The sequence below is a fragment of the Lampetra planeri genome, unplaced genomic scaffold (assembly GCF_965212315.1).
Source record: "Lampetra planeri unplaced genomic scaffold, kcLamPlan1.2.h2 scaffold_115, whole genome shotgun sequence".
NCBI classification, from domain to species: Eukaryota; Metazoa; Chordata; class Hyperoartia; order Petromyzontiformes; family Petromyzontidae; genus Lampetra; species Lampetra planeri.
Genome location: NW_027613862.1, coordinates 210,359 through 231,783, shown reverse-complemented (window position 1 = coordinate 231,783; position 21,425 = coordinate 210,359). Strand labels below are relative to the sequence as shown.

Below are 21,425 nucleotides of genomic sequence, written 5' to 3'. Positions count from 1 at the left end.
CCGGCCACCTTTGTCTCCCCATTTATTGTGAAAAATTTCGGTCACAGTTCCTATGATCACTGTGACATTGCTTTAATGGCTTTATTTTGGTGATTTCGAAAACGTTTTTTGGTGTGGCCATGTTTGTTTGTTGTAGTACGGAGTTAGACTGATGGCCTTAATCAAAGTTGTCTTGTGGTTGTTGTTGTTGTTTGACTTGCATCCCACTGGGATTTTTGCACACAGCGTTGGTGTACGGCGCTTTTTCTGGAAGATTTTGCTGTTTTTTCCTGGAATTTTCTGTTTGCACTCAGTCACTTTAAGATGTTTTCTGGTAATGTTTTTCTTTTTTGCATCCGATTCAAGAGCCGAATGGCTCACAGGGCTACACCAAATGATTGAAACTGAAATAAATGAAACTGAAAACTGAAAAAACAGCTACGCACGGCCGCGAAAGAAGCTCAACATACACACGCGCACACCCGTGTCGGTCCGACCCAGAAGTCCGTGACGCATCTCAACATCGGCCACGCACCGATGATGCCCCTCTTCCTCCACCTGTGAACTACGTTGATTTCTCACACGGCCACTGTTTCTTCTTTGCCGCCCACCCCACCCCCTCCCCCCGCTCACCCCGTCTCAGTGGCTCAACGACTGCAAGAGAACCTTCGTGGCTTGCGGCCAATCGGAGGAGACGGCGGGCGGTGTGATAACGAGCCAGCCAATCGGCTGCAAGGAAAAGGTACAATCGAGACGGCTGGAAGGCTGCTCCTGCAGCGGCAGTTGTGAACGGCGGTGGACACAAGCGGAATGATTTATGTGGCAGCGCGGGGAAAGTTGCTGGGTTCAAGCCCTGGGGCTTTGTGTGTCTCTCTCAAGGGGTTCACAATGGTCGTGTCGGAGACACTGAAGCGCTACCGCTAAGTTGCTGGGTTCAAGTCCTGGGGCTTTGTGTGTGTCTCTCTCAAGGGGTTCACAATGGTCGTGTCGGAGACACTGAAGCGCTACCGCTAAGTTGCTGGGTTCAAGCCCTGGGGCTTTGTGTGTGTCTCTCTCAAGGGGTTCACAATGGTCGTGTCGGAGATACTGAACCGGTACCGCTAAGTTGCTGGGTTCAAGCCCTGGGGCTTTGTGTGTGTCTCTCAAGGGGTTCACAATGGTCGTGTCGGAGACACTGAAGCGCTACCGCTAAGTTGCTGGGTTCAAGCCCTGGGGCTTTGTGTGTGTCTCTCAAGGGGTTCACAATGGTCGTGTCGGAGACACTGAACCGGTACCGCTAAGGTGCTGGGTTCAAGCCCTGGGGCTTTGTGTGTGTCTCTCAAGGGGTTCACAATGGTCGTGTCGGAGACACTGAACCGGTACCGGCAAGTTGCTGGGTTCAAGCCCTGGGGCTTTGTGTGTGTCTCTCAAGGGGTTCACAATGGTCGTGTCGGAGACACTGAACCGGTACCGGCAAGTTGCTGGGTTCAAGCCCTGGGGCTTTGTGTGTGTCTCTCAAGAGGTTCACAATGGTCGTGTCGGAGACACTGAACCGGTACCGCTAAGTTGCTGGGTTCAATCCCTGGGACTTTGTGTGTGTCTCTCTCAAGGGGTTCACAATGGTCGTGTCGGAGATACTGAACCGGTACCGCTAAGTTGCTGGGTTCAAGCCCTGGGGCTTTGTGTGTGTCTCTCAAGGGGTTCACAATGGTCGTGTCGGAGACCCTGAAGCGCTACCGCTAAGTTGCTGGGTTCAAGCCCTGGGGCTTTGTGTGTGTCTCTCAAGGGGTTCACAATGGTCGTGTCGGAGACACTGAACCGGTACCGCTAAGGTGCTGGGTTCAAGCCCTGGGGCTTTGTGTGTGTCTCTCAAGGGGTTCACAATGGTCGTGTCGGAGACACTGAACCGGTACCGGCAAGTTGCTGGGTTCAAGCCCTGGGGCTTTGTGTGTGTCTCTCAAGGGGTTCACAATGGTCGTGTCGGAGACACTGAACCGGTACCGGCAAGTTGCTGGGTTCAAGCCCTGGGGCTTTGTGTGTGTCTCTCAAGAGGTTCACAATGGTCGTGTCGGAGACACTGAACCGGTACCGCTAAGTTGCTGGGTTCAATCCCTGGGACTTTGTGTGTGTCTCTCAAGGGGTTCACAATGGCCGTGTCGGAGACACTGAACCGGTACCGCTAAGTTGCTGGGTTCAAGCCCTGGGGCTTTGTGTGTGTCTCTCAAGGGGTTCACAATGGTCGTGTCGGAGACACTGAACCAGTACCGCTAAGGTGCTGGGTTCAAGCCCTGGGGCTTTGTGTGTGTCTCTCTCAAGGGGTTCACAATGGTCGTGTCGAAGACACTGAAGCGCTACCGCTAAGTTGCTGGGTTCAAGCCCTGTGCAAGGGCACAGGAATGAGTGGCCGGGTCACGCGGAAGGGCAGTGAGGGAGGGATGGCAAGGAGTGGAGGGGGCGAGGGGAGGGAAATCGGAAGGGAATGGGCGATGGTGGGGAAGAGGTGAGGCTTTGAGAGGGGGACAGGAAGGAGGTTAAGGAGAGGACTGCTTCATGTACAGGGGCGGTGTTGAGTCTATGGACAGTGTTGAGTCTATAGTGCAGTGCTGAGTCTATGGGTAGTGTTGAGTCTATGTGTAGTGTTGAGTCTATGTGTAGTGTTAGTCTATGGGCATTACGAACGCCCCTGGTGAGTAATTTATCAGCTGACGCCCGCAAACGACCAATCGTCGCTTGGTAAAGTCGTCATCGCCGCCGCGGCCAAATCATCGTCGGGGGTCATAAGTTCAAATCCAGGTCAGGGTCATCGCCCTCCCTGGGGAACCATTCAACGGCGATTGATCCGTGGAGAGACCGGGACCCCCGCCATAGTAACGTGGAATTTACAACGCTGGCTCCGTGCCCCCGATGGGCGGATGAGTGCCGCCCCCTACTCAAGAGAGCGGAGGACGATCTGTGAAACATTAATCATCTAAATTGGCCGGGCGTCTGTTGTATTTGTCGGGTTATGAAATTTTGATAAAAATAATAAAAATTAAATGAAGATTGGAAAAATGCGTAGATCGCGGAAATTATGCTAAAGTATGTAATATATGCATAAATTATGATAATCATGGAGATAATCGTGGGTGGTTCTTCATGGCCGTGTCAGAGACGCTGAGCTGGTGCCGCTCTGGGTTCCAATCCGGGTTTTGTCCCCAACCACGGCGATTACACCTCGGTCTCATAGACCCACACAGAGACCCGCAGACTCACGCAGAGATCCACATAGAGACCCACAGACTCACACAGAGATCCACATAGAGACCCACAGACTCACACAGAGATCCACATGGAGACCCACAGACTCACACAGAGATCCACACAGAGACCCGCAGACTCACGCAGAGATCCACATAGAGACCCACAGACTCACACAGAGATCCACAGACTCACATAGAGATCCACAGACTCACACAGAGATCCACAGACTCGCATAGAGACCCACAGACTCACACAGAAACTCACAGACTCGCATAGAGACCCATAGACTCACATAGAGACTCACAGAGAGATCCACACACTAACATATAGACTCACAGACTCACATAGAGACCCACAGACTAACATATAGACTCACAGACTCACATAGAGATTCACAGACTCACACAGAGACCCACAGACTCACATAGAGACCCACAGACTCACACAGAGATCCACAGACTCACATAGACTCACAGGCTCACATAGAGACTCACAGACTCACACAGAGATCCACAGACTCACAGAGACTCACAGACTCACAGACTCACATAGAGACCTACAGACTCACATAAACTCACAGGTTCACATAGAGACTCACAGACTCACACAGAGACCCACGCACTCACATAGAGACCCACAGACTCACATAGATTCACACACAGACCCATAGACTCACACAGAGACCCATAGACTCGCACAGAGACCCATAGACTCACACAGAGGACCCACGGACTCACAACAGCGACCTATAGACTCACAACAGAGACACCCACGGACTCACAGCGGAGACCCGCGTAGACGCGAGCTGCGATCAAAGCGGGTTGCCCCGCGTCGCGGGGAGTGCGACGTTTCATCGGCTGAGCTGACTCGGCTCCTCGGTTTCCTAGGGCACGGGCCTCAACGTGCCGTGGCTTTCTCTGGGGCCCGGCTGGCGCGCGGGGGAGGAGGGAAATTACATTAGCCTTTCATTTAATCAGCTGGGGGCGGCGGAGGCTGAGGGGGGGCATTGTGGTGGGGGGGGGGGGATTGTGGTGGGGGGGGAGGGTTGGTGGGTGGGGGCGGCGGGGGCTGAGGGGGGGAATTGTGGTGGGTGGGGGGGGTTGGTGGGTGGGGGGGTGCGTGGGTGGGGGGGTTGGTGGGTGGGGGGGTGCGTAGGTGGGGGGGAGGGGGGGGATTGTGGTGGGGGGGGTGGGTTGGTGGGTGGGTGGGTGGGTGGGGGGGTGGGTGCGCACCACTCCGAGAGATGAGCTTCGGGTTTATCGATCGGCCGGGATATTTACGGCCGACAGAATTTGTCTCGGGCTGTTTAACCCCTTTGTGGGGGGGGGGGGGGGAGTGTGTGTGTGTGTGAGACGCGCGCTAGCAGCTGACGGCCTACCGTTAATACAAAGGGACCTGGGTTCGAGACCTGGCCGTGGCGGGGGTGGGTGGGTTGGGGGGGAATTTAAAATCGCCCTGTCGGAGACACTGAAGCGCTGCCGCTAAGTTGCTGGGTTCAAGCCCTGGGGCTTTGTCTGTCTCTCTCAAGGGGTTCACAATCGCCGTGTCGGAGACACTGAACCAGTACCGCTAAAGTCCTGGGTTCAAGCCCTGGGGCTTTGTGTGTGTCGTTCTCAAGAGGTTCACAATGGTCGTGTCGGAGACACTGAAGCGCTACCGCCAAGTTGCTGGGTTCAAGCCCTGGGGCCTTGCTACGTCCATGATAGCCTTGTTGCTGTAGGAATGATAGCGGCAACACTGCATGTATGTACATCATTGTTGCTGTTGTTGTTAACATAGCAGTCTATACAGAATTGTTACCATAGCGGCAACACCGACTGTATGTACATTATTATTATTGTTATTGTGACTGCAATATCGGAAACACCGATCGAACTAAATGATAATCATTCACATCTTTGTGCCATTCAACGTGCGGGGTCAAAGGGGAATTCCGTGAGGGAGCTGTCAATGTTTTCCTGCTTGCGTCGTCTCTGCGGTCCGCTTATTTGATTCCGCGTTGAGGAAACGGCGCGTTTGCTTGGAGAGTCGGGTGTGTGGGGGAGCCCCTGGCTGGATGTCAGGGTGGGTCAGCGTTGCGGGTTGTGGGACCATATTGTAGCATCTCTCTCTGTCTCTGTGGTTAGGGGGCTTCGCTCGTAGTCTGGGGAGGGCGTGGGTTCGAGTCCGGGTCTGAGACTGACTTAGTACCTCTACTTTCATCTTCTTGGTTCTTTCGGTAAAGTCACGTAGAATGGAAATAATAAAATAATAAAAATAAAACATAATAAAATTTTTCTCACGACGTTTCGGCCACAACGCAAGTAGCCGTCCTCAGGTGGAGAACAGGTCTGTTGAGAAGACAGTCAGACTTTGTCTTCTCCACCTGAGGACGGCTGCTTGCGTTGTGGCCGAAACGTCGTGAGAATTGTATTTTATTATGTTTTATTTTATTATTTTATTATTTCCCTTCTACGTGACTTTACCGAAAGAACCAAGAAGATGAATCCCTGCAGTCACGAAAGAAGCTTTAAATCGAAATTTAACCAGCTCTACTTTCCTTTGGGGTCATGGTTCGTATTGGGTTCGGGGTTAGCGTTGAGTTAAGGTTAGGATTGGGTTCGGGGTGAGTATTGGGTTCGGGTTAAGACTGTGTCGGGGTTTGTGTTTGCGTTAAGGTTTGGGATTGGGTTAGAGTTTGTGTTTGCTCACTATCAACATTGAGTTAGGGTTTAGGATCGGGTTAAAGTTTAGAATTGGGTTAAGGTTTCGAATTGGGTTCGGGTTTAGGATCGGGATAAGGTTTAGAATCGGGTTAGGGTTTCGAATTGGGTTAAGGTTTAGAATTGGGTTAAGGTTTAGGATCGGGTTAGCGTTGGCGTTGGCTATACGCACATGACGCACGCGTGTTTTACATGACCCACGCATCGCAGTGGCACGCGCGTGCGTCACTGCAATGCGCAGCGTTTCCGTCCCGTCTTGCCTTTCAATGACGTTAATGGCTCCTCCGTCGATCTGTTTTCCGGGATTTGGCGCTGTCACGCGGTAAAATCGGACACCCGGCAAAATTAACCGATCGGCGTTTTGCCCGTATAATAATAATCAAAAGTGGGGCGTGTGACCCAGCCCATTGTGTGGTCTTGCGGAACCCGGATAGAGGTGTTCCCATCGCGTTGGATTCCGCTCACGGTCGATGCGACAAGCACGTGTCAAGGGTCACCGATTAAAATTTCGATTTAAAGCTTCTTTCGTGACTGCAGGGATTCATCTTCTTGGTTCTTTCGGTAAAGTCACGTAGAAGGGAAGTAATAAAATAATTAAAATAAAACATAATAAAATTTCGATTTAAAGCTTTCGTGACTGCAGGGATTCATCTTCTTGGTTCTTTCGGTACAGTCACGTAGAAGGGAAATAATACAATAATAAAAATTCAACATAATAAAATACAATTCTCACGACGTTTCGGCCACAACGCAAGCAGCCGTCTTCACCTGAGGACGGCTGTTTTATATTTTTATTATTTTATTACTTCCCTTCTACGTGACTTTACCGAAAGAACCAAGAAGATGGTCACCGATTTGTCGAAGGGTTAATCGCCGCGTCGATTCTTCGGAGAGCCTCATGGTGAGCACGTCCTCGTGTGAAACACGCCACCCCCCCCCCCCCCTTTTGTTTGATTGACTAACGACCAGAGGTCGCAAACGGGTTTTGATTCCTTACCCGTACCCGGCCTGGTACAGGTAGCCGTATCCTACCCGTACCCTACCCGAAATGAGTGACAAACGGTTACTCACCAGTGACTCACGGCCTACCCGTACCCGGCCGCACCAGGGTCGCAAACGGGTACCCGTACCCAGCCGGGTACGGGTAGCCGGGTATCGGGTAGGGTACGGGTATCGGGTACCCGGTTGCGACCTCTGCTAACGACCGCTCGTAATCGGCGAATTTATCGCGGTCCGTTTCCGCCGCGTTACGGCACTGCCCGATGTTTGGCCGAATGGCCCCGACTCACTCGCTCACTCACTCGTTCTTTTCTGCTCTCAATTCCTTATCCTCTCTCTCTCTGTCTGTCCTCTCTCTCCGTTCCTTCCCCCACCCCCCCCTCACCCCCCCTTTTTGTTTACTTCTTATGCTCGTGCTAAGAACTTGGAATCGCTAGCAGTAAGTACGGATGATTCTACTGTGCCTCTCCCGCTCCTTTCACAATTGCCCTCCCGCAAAACCTTCCCCCGCCGCTTTCCCTATCTGTGTGTAGGCTGTGTGTTCTCCCGCTGTCCTGCATGGCTTTCCTCCGGGTGCTCCGGTTTTCCCTCCTCCCGTAGCCGAAGTAAAATGCCCGTCGTACGATGGAGCCTCTATCGGGCCCAAAAACAAACGCGCAAAAACGTCCCCGACGTGGAGAAAATCCGCGACGCTTGGAGATCACAGGTCACTCGGTTGGCGTGGCAACATCATCGTCGTCCCCTTCACCGCGGAAACCCCACCGCAGCCCGTGATGGCAGCCTTTTGTGCCGCACTGTGACAGCTGCCGCTGGGGGTGCCCCTAGGCTAGACCAGCAGCATCACTCCCCCTACTGCGGAAACTACCGCAGCCCGTGTGGTGTCAAACACAGCGGCGCCTTGCTCCGGGATGACAGCCATTTGTGCCGCACTGGGACAGATGCCGCTGGGGGTGCCCCTAGGCTAGACCAGCAGCATCGCCACCGCTACTGTGGAAACTACCGCAGCGTCTCCCTCTGTGAACGACCGCCTTGTGCCGCGGGAACGACGGTGTTGTGTGGTATACAGCGTGACGGTGTGTGGTGTACAGCGTGGCGATGTTGTGTGGTATACAGCGTGACGGTGTTGCGTACAGCATGGCGGTGTTGTGTACAGCATGATGATGTGTGGTATACAGCGTGACGGTGTGTGGTGTACAGTGTGACGGTGTTGTGTGGTATACAGCGTGGCGATGTGTGGTGTACAGTGTGACGGTGTGTGGTATACAGCGTGACGGTGTGTGGTGTACAGTGTGACGGTGTTGTGTGGTATACAGCGTGACGGTGTTGCGTACAGCATGGCGGTGTTGTGTACAGCATGATGATGTGTGGTATACAGCGTGACGGTGTGTGGTGTACAGTGTGACGGTGTTGTGTGGTATACAGCGTCACGGTGTTGTGCGGTATACAGCGTGGCGGTGTTGTGTGGTATACAGTGTGGCGGTGTTGTGTACAGCGTCACGGTGTTGTGTGGTATACAGCGTCACGGTGTTGTGTACAGCGCCACGATATTGTGCGGTACACGGCGTGGCGGCGATGTCGAACGGTGCACAGCGTGACGGTGACGTGCTGTGCGCAGCGATGCGGCGGGTGTCATCTACGGTGTCGTCTACGGTGTCGTACCCTTAGGTTTTGTCGGTAAAGTCACGTAGGTAAAAAATAAAATAAATACTAAAAATACTAGAAAAAATAATGGAAATAAAATAAAAATCACGACGTTTCGGAGGCAACACAAGTCTCCGTCATCAGGTGGGACCGTCACAGCCAGATTTACTGCATCAAGCGAGGCAAAATTCAAGAGTCAAGCCCTTAAATACAAGTACGGTGTCTTTCGATTTAAAGCTTCTTTCGTGACTGCAGGGATTCATCTTCTTGGTTCTTTCGGTAAAGTCACATAGAATGGAAATAATAAAATAAGAAAAATACAACATTAATTATTTTATTAAGTTTCATTTTTATTATTTTATTATTTCCATTCTACGTGACTTTACCGAAAGAACCAAGAAAAAAAAAATTTCGTAGCAACTTTTTTGGGGAGCGAACGATCAAAAGGGGGTGGGGGGGGGGTGGTTGGGCTTTTACTCCTTTCCAGATGCTTCCTTTTGATAGCAGCGGGCAAAAAATTAAAAATCTGTGAGAAACCCTCCCCCCCCCCCAGCCCATCGATGCGTGTGTCAGCGGTGAACCGGGCGCGTTTTTAATAAAATCTCTCGTCCGCCAACGTTGGAGCTGTTCCTCACGCGGCTTCTCTCCTCTCCCCCGTCCCACCCCCGCCCCTCTCCCATCCCGCCCCCTCCCCCCAGCAAATGGAGTTGTGCCGAAGGCTGTACAAACTCCACTTCCAGTTTCTGCTGCTTTTTCAGTGTTACGCCAAACTGACGGGCAGCCTTGAGGTGCTACGCTCCAACCCCACGGTGAGTTGTCGCCACGCGCGCGCGCACCGCCTGCACCACCACCACAATCACCGCCACCGCCACCACCGCCTGCACCACCATCGCCACCACCACCACCATCGTCACAGTGACCGCAGCAGCCAGCACCGCCGTCACAATCACCGCGACAGCACCACCATCACAATCGCCGTCACCGCAATCGCTGCCATCACAATTGCTGCCACCATCACCACAATCACTGCCATCACGATCTCTGCAACTACTCATCACAATCACTGCCACCATCAACGCCACAGTCACAATCACGGCCACCACCACCACAATCACCGCCACCACTACAACCACCGCCACCACAATCACTGCCACCAACCACAATCACTGCCACCAACCACCATCACAATCACCGCCACCACCACCACAATCACCGCCACCCACTAAAATCACAACCACCACGATCACTGCCACCAACCACAATCACTGCCACCAACCACCATCACCACCACCATCACAATCACCGCCACCACCACCACCACAATCACTGCCACCCACTAAAATCACAACCACCACGATCACTGCCACCAACCATCACCATCACTACAATCATCGCCACCACTACAATCATCGCCACCATGATCACTGCCACTAAGCACCATCACCGCCACCACAATCACCGCCACCACAATCGCCACCACCACAATCACTGCTGTCACAGTCACTGCCACCACCAGTATTACTGCTACCACCACCACCACCACTAACACCACCACCGCTACCGCAATGGCCACGACCGCCGCCACCACCACAACCGCCAAGCCCGACTCCGCTATCGCGGGTCGACCGGGAACCACCATCTGGGCTCGACCTACGGATAGAGACTCGTCCCACCCGCCCCGTAGGAATGTGGAATTTCCACCACTCTCTCTACGGGGCCGCGAAACGCACGAGCCCCAAGACAACTGCCCCTTGGGTTTTTTTTTGCGGTTTCTGTTTGTAATCCCCGCCGCCGCTACGCCTGTCCCGTCGAGTCAACGCTGACGGGAAACAGGACCGCCCTGGCCGTAATGTCATTACCTGGACAGTCCCGTTTAGGGCCGGAGCCGCAACCTCGTTAGCTTGCGTCATTTCCTTCGGGGGGGGGCATGGGGGGTGGCCCCCCTGCCGAGATGCGCAACACGATCTCGGCGTCGTAATTTCCCCCGCCGCCCCCCTCCCAGAGGAAAAGGCGGACGGCGCTTCCGCACTCGCTCGCTCGCTAGCTAGTGCTTACGCACTCGCTCGCTCGCTCGCTAGCGCTTACGCACTCGCTCGCCTCGCTCGCTCGCTCGCTAGCGCTTACGCACTCGCTCGCTCGCTAGCTCGCTAGCGCTTACGCACTCGCTCGCTCGCTCGCTAGCGCTTACGCACTCGCTCGCTCGCTCGCTCGCTAGCGCTTACGCACTCGCTCGCTCGCTCGCTAGCTCGCTAGCGCTTACGCACTCGCTCGCTCGCCTCGCTCGCTCGCTAGCGCTTCCGCACTCGCTCGCTCGCTCGCTAGCTCGCTAGCGCTTACGCACTCGCTCGCTCGCCTCGCTAGCTCGCTAGCGCTTACGCACTCGCTCGCTCGCCTCGCTCGCTAGCGCTTACGCACTCGCTCGCTCGCTCGCTAGCGCTTACGCACTCGCTCGCTCGCCTCGCCTCGCTCGCTAGCGCTTACGCACTCGCTCGCTTGCTCGCTCGCTAGCGCTTACGCACTCGCTCGCTCGCTCGCTAGCGCTTACGCACTCGCTCGCTCGCTCGCTCAGCTCGCTAGCGCTTACGCACTCGCTCGCCTCGCTCGCTAGCGCTTACGCACTCGCTCGCTCGCTCGCTAGCTCGCTAGCGCTTACGCACTCGCTCGCTCGCTCGCTAGCGCTTACGCACTCGCTCGCTCGCTCGCTAGCTCGCTAGCGCTTACGCACTCGCTCGCTCGCTCGCTAGCGCTTACGCACTCGCTCGCTCGCTCGCTCGCTCGCTAGCGCTTACGCACTCGCTCGCTCGCTCGCTAGCGCTTACGCACTCGCTCGCTCGCTCGCTAGCGCTTACGCACGCGCTCGCTCGCTAGCTAGCGCTTACGCACTCGCTCGCTCGCTAGCGCTTACGCACGCGCTCGCTCGCTAGCGCTTACGCACGCGCTCGCGCTCGCTCGCTAGCGCTTACGCACTCGCTCGCTCGCTCGCTAGCGCTTACGCACGCGCTCGCTCGCTAGCTAGCGCTTACGCACTCGCTCGCTCGCTAGCGCTTACGCACGCGCTCGCTCGCTAGCGCTTACGCACGCGCTCGCGCTCGCTCGCTAGCGCTTACGCACTCGCTCGCTCGCTCGCTAGCGCTTACGCACTCGCTCGCTCGCTAGCGCTTACGCACGCGCTCGCTCGCTAGCGCTTACGCACGCGCTCGCGCTCGCTCGCTAGCGCTTACGCACTCGCTCGCTCGCTCGCTAGCGCTTACGCACTCGCTCGCTCGCTAGCGCTTACGCACGCGCTCGCGCTCGCCTCGCTAGCGCTTACGCACGCGCTCGCTAGCGCTTACGCACCTCGCTCGCTCGCTCGCTAGCGCTTACGCACGCGCTCGCTCGCTAGCGCTTACGCACGCGCTCGCGCTCGCTCGCTAGCGCTTACGCACGCGCTCGCTAGCGCTTACGCACTCGCTCGCTCGCTCGCTAGCGCTTACGCACCGCGCTCGCTCGCTAGCGCTTACGCACGCGCTCGCGCTCGCTCGCTAGCGCTTACGCACGCGCTCGCTAGCGCTTACGCGCTCGCTCGCTAGCGCTTACGCACGCGCTCGCTAGCGCTTACGCGCTCGCTCGCTAGCGCTTACGCACGCGCTCGCTAGCGCTTACGCGCTCGCTAGCGCTTACGCGCTCGCTCGCTAGCGCTTACGCACGCGCTCGCTAGCGCTTACGCACGCGCTCGCTCGCTAGCGCTTACGCGCTCGCTCGCTCGCTAGCGCTTACGCACAAGCTGCGTGCGAGTACAACGGCTGCCACTGTGGGCTCGTGCGCGTGTCGAAACATCTTTCGCGCCATACAAAGGCGACATAAATTTCGATTTAAAGCTTCTTTCGTGACTGCAGGGATTCATCTCCTTGGTTCTTTCGGTAAAGTCACGTAGAAGGGAAATAATAAAAATAAAACATGTAATAATAAAAAAATAAAAAATACACCATTATAAAATAAAAAAAAAAAATTATAAAAATGAGAAATTGTTATTATTTTATTACTTCCCTTCTACGTGACTTTACCGAAATAACCAAGAAGACAAAGGCGACCTAGCTAGAGGGTGGTGGCGGCGGGGACTGGGCGTGGAGAGGGGTGGGGGGGAAGGTCAACAAACTAAAAGGCCAAAAACAAACGGCTGCCGTGGTAACTACTACCGGTGACGACTGCCGCCACGTTCACCGTGAACGTCACGCGCCGATTCCTCCGCGGTCTGTGCCACGCGCTGACCGTCCCATGCGCCACCCGCACACTCCCTCTCTCGTCTAGCCTAGGGGCTCCCCCGTTGGCAGCTGTCCCTGTGCGTCAGTCTGCCGGTAGGGTGGCGATGTTGCCGCTGCTGCGTCGTCTAGCCTAGGGGCTCCCCCGGTGGCAGCTGTCCCTGTGCGTCAGTCTGCCGGTAGGGTGGCGATGTTGCTGCGGCTGCGTCGTCTAGCCTAGGGGTGCCCCCGGTGGCAGCTGTCCCTGTGCGTCAGTCTGCCGGTAGGGTGGCGATGTTGCTGCGGCTGCGTCGTCTAGCCTAGGGGCTCCCCCGTTGGCAGCTGTCCCTGTGCGTCAGTCTGCCAGCAGGGTGGCGATGTTGCCGCTGCTGTGTCGTCTAGCCTAGGGGCTCCCCCGGTGGCAGCTGTCCCTGTGCGTCAGTCTGCCGGTAGGGTGGCGATGTTGCTGCTGCTGCGTCGTCTAGCCTAGGGGTGCCCCCGGTGGCAGCTGTCCCTGTGCGTCAGTCTGCCGGTAGGGTGGCGATGTTGCCGCTGCTGCGTCGTCTAGCCTAGGGGCTCCCCCGGTGGCAGCTGTCCCTGTGCGTCAGTCTGCCGGTAGGGTGGCGATGTTGCCGCTGCTGCGTCGTCTAGCCTAGGGGTGCCCCCGGTGGCAGCTGTCCCTGTGCGTCAGTCTGCCGGTAGGGTGGCGATGTTGCTGCGGCTGCGTCGTCTAGCCTAGGGGTGCCCCCGGTGGCAGCTGTCCCTGTGCGTCAGTCTGCCGGTAGGGTGGCGATGTTGCTGCGGCTGCGTCGTCTAGCCTAGGGGTGCCCCCGGTGGCAGCTGTCCCTGTGCGTCAGTCTGCCGGTAGGGTGGCGATGTTGCTGCGGCTGCGTCGTCTAGCCTAGGGGTGCCCCCGGTGGCAGCTGTCCCTGTGCGTCAGTCTGCCGGTAGGGTGGCGATGTTGCTGCGGCTGCGTCGTCTAGCCTAGGGGCTCCCCCGTTGGCAGCTGTCCCTGTGCGTCAGTCTGCCAGCAGGGTGGCGATGTTGCCGCTGCTGTGTCGTCTAGCCTAGGGGCTCCCCCGGTGGCAGCTGTCCCTGTGCGTCAGTCTGCCGGTAGGGTGGCGATGTTGCTGCTGCTGCGTCGTCTAGCCTAGGGGTGCCCCCGGTGGCAGCTGTCCCTGTGCGTCAGTCTGCCGGTAGGGTGGCGATGTTGCTGCGGCTGCGTCGTCTAGCCTAGGGGCTCCCCCGGTGGCAGCTGTCCCTGTGCGTCAGTCTGCCGGCAGGGTGGCGATGTTGCCGCGGCTGCGTCGTCTAGCCTAGGGGTGCCCCCGGTGGCAGCTGTCCCTGTGCGTCAGTCTGCCGGTAGGGTGGCGATGTTGCTGATGCTGCGTCGTCTAGCCTAGGGGTGCCCCCGGTGGCAGCTGTCCCTGTGCGTCAGTCTGCCGGTAGGGTGGCGATGTTGCCGCTGCTGCGTCGTCTAGCCTAGGGGCTCCCCCGTTGGCAGCTGTCCCTGTGCGTCAGTCTGCCGGTAAAGTGGCGATGTTGCTGCGGCTGCGTCGTCTAGCCTAGGGGCGCCCCCAGTGGCAGGATGCCCCTAGAGAGAGGAAAGAGACGGTACGGGACAGGGAGGACCGGATGGGGGAGGGTTTGTTTGGTACGGGGGAGATGGGATGGGGGGGGAGCGTAAGGCAGTAAGTGGCAGCCCCGGGGGGGGATCTCAAGGAATCAAGGGAGGAGAGAGCTCCATTGTGCGTGTGACACGGCGGTTTATTCTCAAGCCGGGTGGCCTCGGGGCTGTCCTGTGCATGCGTCATCCCTTTAAACCCGCAGACTTACCCCCCACCCACTCACTCACTCATCCACTCACCCACTCACCCACCCACTCACCCACCCACTCACTCACTCACCCACTCACTCACCCACTCACTCACTCACTCACCCACTCACTCACTCACCCACCCACCCACTCACCCACCCACCCACTCACTCACCCACCCCCCTACCCACCCACTCACCCACTCACCCACCCACTCACCCACCCACCCACCTACCCACTCACCCACTCACTCAACCACCCACTCACCCACCCACTCACCCCCCACCCACCCACTCACCCACCCACCCACTCACCCACTCACCCACCCACTCACCCCCCACCCACTCACCCACCCACTCACTCACCCACCCACTCACTCACCCGCTCACTCACTCACCCACCCACTCACTCACCCACTCACTCACCCACCCACCCACTCACCCACTCACCCACTCACTCACCCACCCACTCACCCACCCACCCACTCACTCACCCCCCACCCACTCACTCACCTACCCACTCACCCACCCACCCACTCACCCCTCTACCCACTTACCCCCCACCCATCCACCCACTCACTCACCCACCCACTCACCCACCCACTCACCCACCCCTCTACCCACTCACCCACCCACCCACCCCCACCCAAGTGGACTGTGGTTAATGTGGCTGAGTCTCCCAAGGCAGCGTAGTGGGGGGCGCGTGACACGCGACGAGCTGGTCAAGCCCCTTCCATTAAGCGAGCCTGCCGCTTTGTTCGTATCGCCCCGGGGGCTTGTTGCAAAGAGTGTGAGTCTGTGTGTCTGTATGAGTCTGTGGGTCTCTGTGTGACTCTGTGGTTCTCTATGAGTCTATGAGTCTCTGTGTGTCTCTGTGTGAGTCTGTGGGTCTCTGTGTGAGTCTGTGGGTCTCTGTGTGAGACTGTGGGTCTCTGTGAGTCTGTGAGTCTCTGTGTGTGTCTGTGAGTGTCTGTGTGTCTCTGTGTGAGTCTGTGGGTCTCTGTGTGAGTCTGTGGGTCTTTGTGTGAGTCTGTGGGTCTCTGTGTGAGACTGTGGGTCTCTGTGTGAGACTGTGTGTCTGTGTGAGTATGTGGGTCTCTGTGTGAGTCTGTGTGTCTCTGTGTGAGTCTGTGGGTCTCTATGAGTCTGTGAGTCTCTGTGTGTGTCTGTGAGTCTCTGTGGGTCTCTGTGTGAGTCTGTGGGTCTCTATGCGTCTGTGACTCTCTGTGTATGTCTGTAAGTTTATGTGTGTCTCTGTGTGAGTCTGTGGGTCTCTGTGTGAGTTTGTGGGTCTTTGTGTGAGTCTGTGGGTCTCTGTGTGAGTCTGTGGGTCTCTGTGTGAGTCTGTGGGTTTCTGTGTAAGTCTGTGGGTCTCTGTGAGTCTGTGAGTCTCTGTGTGTGTCTGTGAGTCTCTGTGTGTCTCTGTGTGAGTCTGTGGGTCTCTGTAAGTCTGTGAGTCTCTGTGTGTCTCTGTGAGTCTCTATGGGTCTCTGTATGAGTCTGTGGGTCTCTGTGTGAGTCTATGGGTCTCTGTGAGTCTATGGGTCTCTATAAGTTAATGAGTCTCTGTAGGAGTCTGGGTCTCTATGAGTCTGTAAGTCTCTGTGTGAGTCTGTGGGCCTCTATGAGTCTCTGTGTGAGCCTGTGGGTCTCTCTATGAGTCTGTGAGTCTCTATGAGTCTCTGTGTGAGCCTGTGGGTCTCTCAATGAGTCTGTGAGTCTCTATGAGTCTCTGTGTGAGCCTGTGGGTCTCTCTATGAGTCTGTGAGTCTCTATGAGTCTCTGTGAGTATCTCATCCCCCCACCTCCTCGCCCCCCAGCTCACGGACGTGTCCACGGAGCTGGCGGAGCTCCACTGCGGCCTGCGCATCGCCGCGGTGGCTGCGGACGCGGCTGACGGCGCCACGCTTGCGCGCCTCGCGGCACAGCCGGTGCTGTGTCCCGAGGACGCGGTGGTGGCGCTGCTCGACTCTCTGCGCAACCGCGAGCTCTACGCGGCCCTCCTGCAGCTCAAGATCTCCAGGTTTCTCACCGCCAGCGCCGCTGCCAGCACCGCAGCTAGCACCTCTTTCATCAGAACCACCACCACGTCTACATCTACCACCACCACCTTCATCAGAACCACCACCACCACCTCCACATCTACCACCACCACCACCTTCATCAGAACCACCACCATATCTACATCTACCACCACCACCTCCTTCATCACCACCACCACCACTTCCACCACCACCACCTCCTTCATCAGCACCACCACAAACCACCACATCTACCACCTCCACATCTACCACCACCACCACCTCCATCACCACATCCTCCAGCTCCTCCACATCTATCGCCTCCTCCATCACCAACCACCACCACCCACCACCTGCTGCACCACCACCTTGTCCAGCGTCACCTCCGCATCCTCCTCCTCCACCAGCGCCACCACCACTGCGGCCAGCACCACCTCCTCCATCACCACCTCCTACACCACCACCACAACTATCTCCTCCATCACAACCACAACTACCTCCTCCATCACCACCACCTCCTACACCACCACCACAACTGCCTCCTTCACCACCACCTCCTCTACCACCACAACTACCTCCTCCATGGCCACCACAACTACCTCCACCACCACCACCACCACAACTACTTCCTCCATCATCACCACAACTACTTCAACCACCACCACCACCACCACATCTCCCCCTCCCGTGTCTGTGCGCGTGTGCAGGGCCACGTGGCCTGCCGACGTGTTCGGCGCTCCGGACGACGACGAGGTGCTCACGCTGCTCGGCATGCGCTTCCGCCACGCCACGCTGGGCCAGGCCGGAGCCTTTGCGTTGGCACCGGTGTCGTCATCGCCGGTGTCGTCATCGCCGGTGTCTTCGGCGGTGTCGGCGGTGTCGGCGGCGGTGTCGCCCGGCGACCCGGCTCATCTCGCCTGCGCCAACCTCATGCAGCTCAACATGCACGTGCAAGAGGCCCTGCGTCACGTGCAGGCCTCCAGCTACTACCCGCAGCAGCAGCAGCAGCGCCAGCAGCAGCAGCAACAGCAACAGCAGCAGCTGCAACAGCAGCAACAGCAGCAGCAGCAGCAGCAATCCCATGAGCAGCAGCAGCAGCAGCACGAACTGTATGAGCTACAGCAACAGCAGTACCAGGAGCAGCAACAGCAGCAGCAGCTGGAGTTGCATTATCAGCAGCAGCAGCATCATCAGGAGCAGCAGCAGCAACAGCAGGAAGAACAGGAGGAGGTTGTTTATCAACAGCATGATCAGCAGCAGAACGATCAGGAACAGCATGATCAACAGCAGCTGCAGCAGCAGCAGCAGCAGCAGCAGCTGCAGCAGCAGCAGCTTCATGATGATGTTGTTCAACAACACCAGCAGCATCAGCAGGAAGATGATGAGCGTGCGGCGGAGATGGTGGGAGAAGATTTGTAGTGACGCTGTACCAAGCGAGCTCTGGCTTACACCTACAGCAGCAGCAGCAGCAGCAGCAGCTACGGCTGCAGTAGCAGCAGCAGCAGCAGCAGTAGTAGATGTAGTATCGGCAGCAACAGCCGGAGATTTAATTATCAGCAGCAGCTGAAAGAACTTATATTGACAGAGATGGTTGGAGAAGGTTCAGTAATGCTGTTAAAAATCTAGCTTCTTACCTGCAGCATCATCAGCAACAGCAGCAGCAGCTTTATCTCCAGCATCATCAGCATTATAAGAAGCATCATTGTCAGCAGAAGCTTAATCATAACGAGTTGCAGCTGTAGAAGATTCATCAACATCATCATCAGCAGCAGCAACATCATCAGCAGCAGCGGAAAGCTTCATCATCACCATCATCAGCGACAGAAGCTTCAATAGCAGGAGCATTTAAACAAGCTTCGTCGATGGATTGTTTTATTGAGAGGTATACGCACTGAACCGCAAATTATTACATGAAATAATTTATCTCATTTTTTCACATCGGTAACTTTCGTTCACACTCTATCCCCCGTCTCCGCTGTCGAAGTCGCGTCGTCGCGACAATTATCCTCAGTGCAGACCTCTCTCGCCGATTAGTGCGTTGGAAAACGGCCCGCAGAAGCGGATATTACAGAGCTCCCCCTGAGTTCCCTTCTTCAAGTGACGCTCCGGTCCACGCACAGAGCGGATGTCGCACAGAGAGCTAACGTCTGAACATTTTAGCGGCACGTCTTTTTAATCGCTCGGTCAACGTCGACCGAGATGACACCATCAGCTCGCGACGCTTGAGGAACCGGGTTTTTAATCGCAACTCGGCACCCGTGACCCGGATTCGAACCCAGGCCCTCGGGGGTTGCCGGCTCTGAGTCGCTTGACCTCCGAGCAACCCGGCCGCGTCAGAATAATATGAATGAACTGAACTACAGCTAACTAAACAAAACAAAAATACATTTTACCAGGTAAGGCCCAACTGACCTACTAATTTTCAAAAGCGACCTGGCTCTCACAAATGATAACAGAGTTGCTGATCATCATTATCATCATCATCATTATTATCATCATCATCATTATCATCATCATTATCATCATCATTATCATCATCATCATTATCATCATCATCATCACCGCATGGACATTTATAGCAGCAGTCGAATATTCTGAACGCGAGTTTATAAATGTAGAGGGGGTAAAAGATCGGAGGACCCGAAGAAAAATCCACGCCAACACGGAGAGAGAGAGAGAGACACGCAAACTCCAAATGTACAGCAGCAGGCGTCAGGGTCGGGATCAAAGCCACGACCTCCTGTATATCAGGCGAGGTAGTTAACATCTCCTAGCCATCGTGATGATGATGAGAGAGAGAGACACGCAAACTCCAAATGCACAGCAGGCGTCAGGGTCGGGATCAAACCCACGGACCCCTTGCGTACCCGGCGAGGTAGTTAACATTTCCTAGCCACCGTCACGCCCCCCCCCATCTTATTAAAATTGAAATCTAAAACCTCGTTACTGTGCAACTAACTACACACGCAGGGCGCGTGGGGGGGGGGGGGGGACCCTTTTTGCCGGCATCGAGGCGATGAAATAAGAACCGGCGTTTATCGCGCGCCCCTTTTTTTTTCTCCCCCGGCAAGAACTCCGCGGGATGGAGGGGGGAGTCAACATTGTCAGACGCCAAAATTGGACGCCGCAGCAGCAGCGGCGGCGGCGGCGGCGCCGGTCAAAGCGGCAAGAGCAGCAGCCAGAACCGGCGCTGCCGTCAATTGCCCATGCTCCAGAGGTCGCAAACAGGTTTTGATTCCTTACCCCTCGTACCCGTACCCGGCCGCACCAGGGTCTCAAACGGGTACTCGTACCCGGCCGTACACGTACCCGTGCCCGGCCGTACACGTACCCTACCCGTACCCGGCCGGGTATCGTGTAGGGTACGGGTATCGGGTACCCGATTGCGACCTCTGGGATGAAGCCATGTTGCAGGCGCGGGTGGGTTGAGTCTAGGAACTTGAATTGTGAGAAGAGACGAGACGTTGGGAAATGAGTGACAAACGGTGACTCACCAGTGACTCACGGTCTACCCGTACCCGGCCGCACCAGGGTCGCAAACGGGTACCCGTACCCGGCCGGGTACGGGTAGCCGGGTATCGGGTAGGGTACGGGTATCGGGTACCCGGTTGCGACCTCTGCCGTGCCTCCTGTCGTCCCTGTACCGCGAGTGTTTCATTTCTAGACGTGGGAAGGACACTGCAGTGCCCCCCCCCCCCCGCGCGCACGAGGGGAGGGGTCGTAACGCTGATGAATCCCCCTTCACAGATGGACGTCGGGCCCCCACTTGCCTCTCCCGCCATCGTACCACTGCCAAGCCGGGAGGTGTGGCGACCTCGGCTCCCGCGTGTTAGGGGGGTGGGGGGGAGGGATGATTTGACGTGTGCGTGATCCACCACCACCACCCTCCTCACTGCCTCCACGGTGCAGAGTTGGGAGGCAAAGTGCGGCACAGCCACCGTCGCTGATGATGATGCCGATGACGCTGATGATGATGATGCTGATGACGATGCTGCAGATGATGATGCTGCAGATGATGATGCCGATGCTGATGACGCTGATGAAGATGCTGCCACCGATGATGGTGATGATGATACCGATGGCGATGATGCTGATGCTGATGACGATGCTGCCGATGATGATGATACCGATAGCGATGCTGCCGATAATGCTGCCGATGCTGATGACGATGCTGCTGATGACGCTGCTGCCGATGATGATGCTGCCGATGATGATGACGATATCGATGATATCGATGATGATGCTGCCAATGACGACGCTGCCGACGAACGCTTATCGGCCATCGTCAGCCATCGCGAGGAGATTAAAACGCAAGGAGCGGAGGATTAACGGAGGCGCGACGAAAAACGTGGAACTCGCTGTGTTAGGAGCCACGGTGCAACACGGCCACCGTCGCTGATGCCGCCGATGCCGATGATGACGACGCTGCCGCAGAACGCTTATCGGCCATCGTCAGCCGTCGCGAAGGGATTGAAACGCAAGGAGCGGAGGATTAACGGACGCGCGACGAAAACTTGGGAGCTCGCCGAAGAGAGATGATCGCAAGGAGGAGCGAGATTGCGAGCCGAGAGCGGAGCGAGAGAGAGAGCGAGAGAGAGAGAGACACTCGGCCAAACCCTTTGGGAAAACTCCCTTGCATTGACGAGCTGACGCAAGTTGACGGGCTTCCCGCTCCGATCGATCGGTCGATGGGAAAGTTGGGAACGTTCGTAACGACGATTTATATTTTTTTGGGGAGCGGTGGGGGAGTGGTGGGGGGGGGGGCGATTCTCGGTGTTTTGAAAATGCTCGCCGCGTCACCGGGCTCGGGCGAGCCTCTGGCCACCACTGGC

The 21,425-nt window shown here is 56.5% G+C and overlaps 1 protein-coding gene across 1 annotated transcript; it reads left to right on the top strand.

The window, feature by feature from the left end:
• Positions 1-598: 598 nt before the first annotated feature.
• Positions 599-19,447, top strand: LOC144738752 (uncharacterized). The gene is made up of 4 exons (XM_078621741.1): positions 599-721; positions 9,239-9,349; positions 16,393-16,595; positions 17,301-19,447. Exons 2-4 carry the CDS (start codon positions 9,242-9,244, stop codon positions 18,010-18,012), a joined length of 1,023 nt encoding a protein of 340 aa, XP_078477867.1. The 5' UTR covers positions 599-721; positions 9,239-9,241; the 3' UTR covers positions 18,013-19,447.
• Positions 19,448-21,425: the final 1,978 nt, after the last annotated feature.

What these genes read in the sequence shown, in the direction of transcription:
- LOC144738752 (XM_078621741.1), top strand. Translation starts at nt 9,242, where the DNA reads ATGGAGTTGTGCCGAAGGCTGTACAAACTCCACTTCCAGTTTCTGCTG. An exon ending in TGCTACGCTCCAACCCCACG is followed by an intron (nt 9,350 to 16,392) that starts GTGAGTTGTCGC and finishes CTCGCCCCCCAG; the next exon opens with CTCACGGACGTGTCCACGGA. An exon ending in CTGCAGCTCAAGATCTCCAG is followed by an intron (nt 16,596 to 17,300) that starts GTTTCTCACCGC and finishes GCGCGTGTGCAG; the next exon opens with GGCCACGTGGCCTGCCGACG.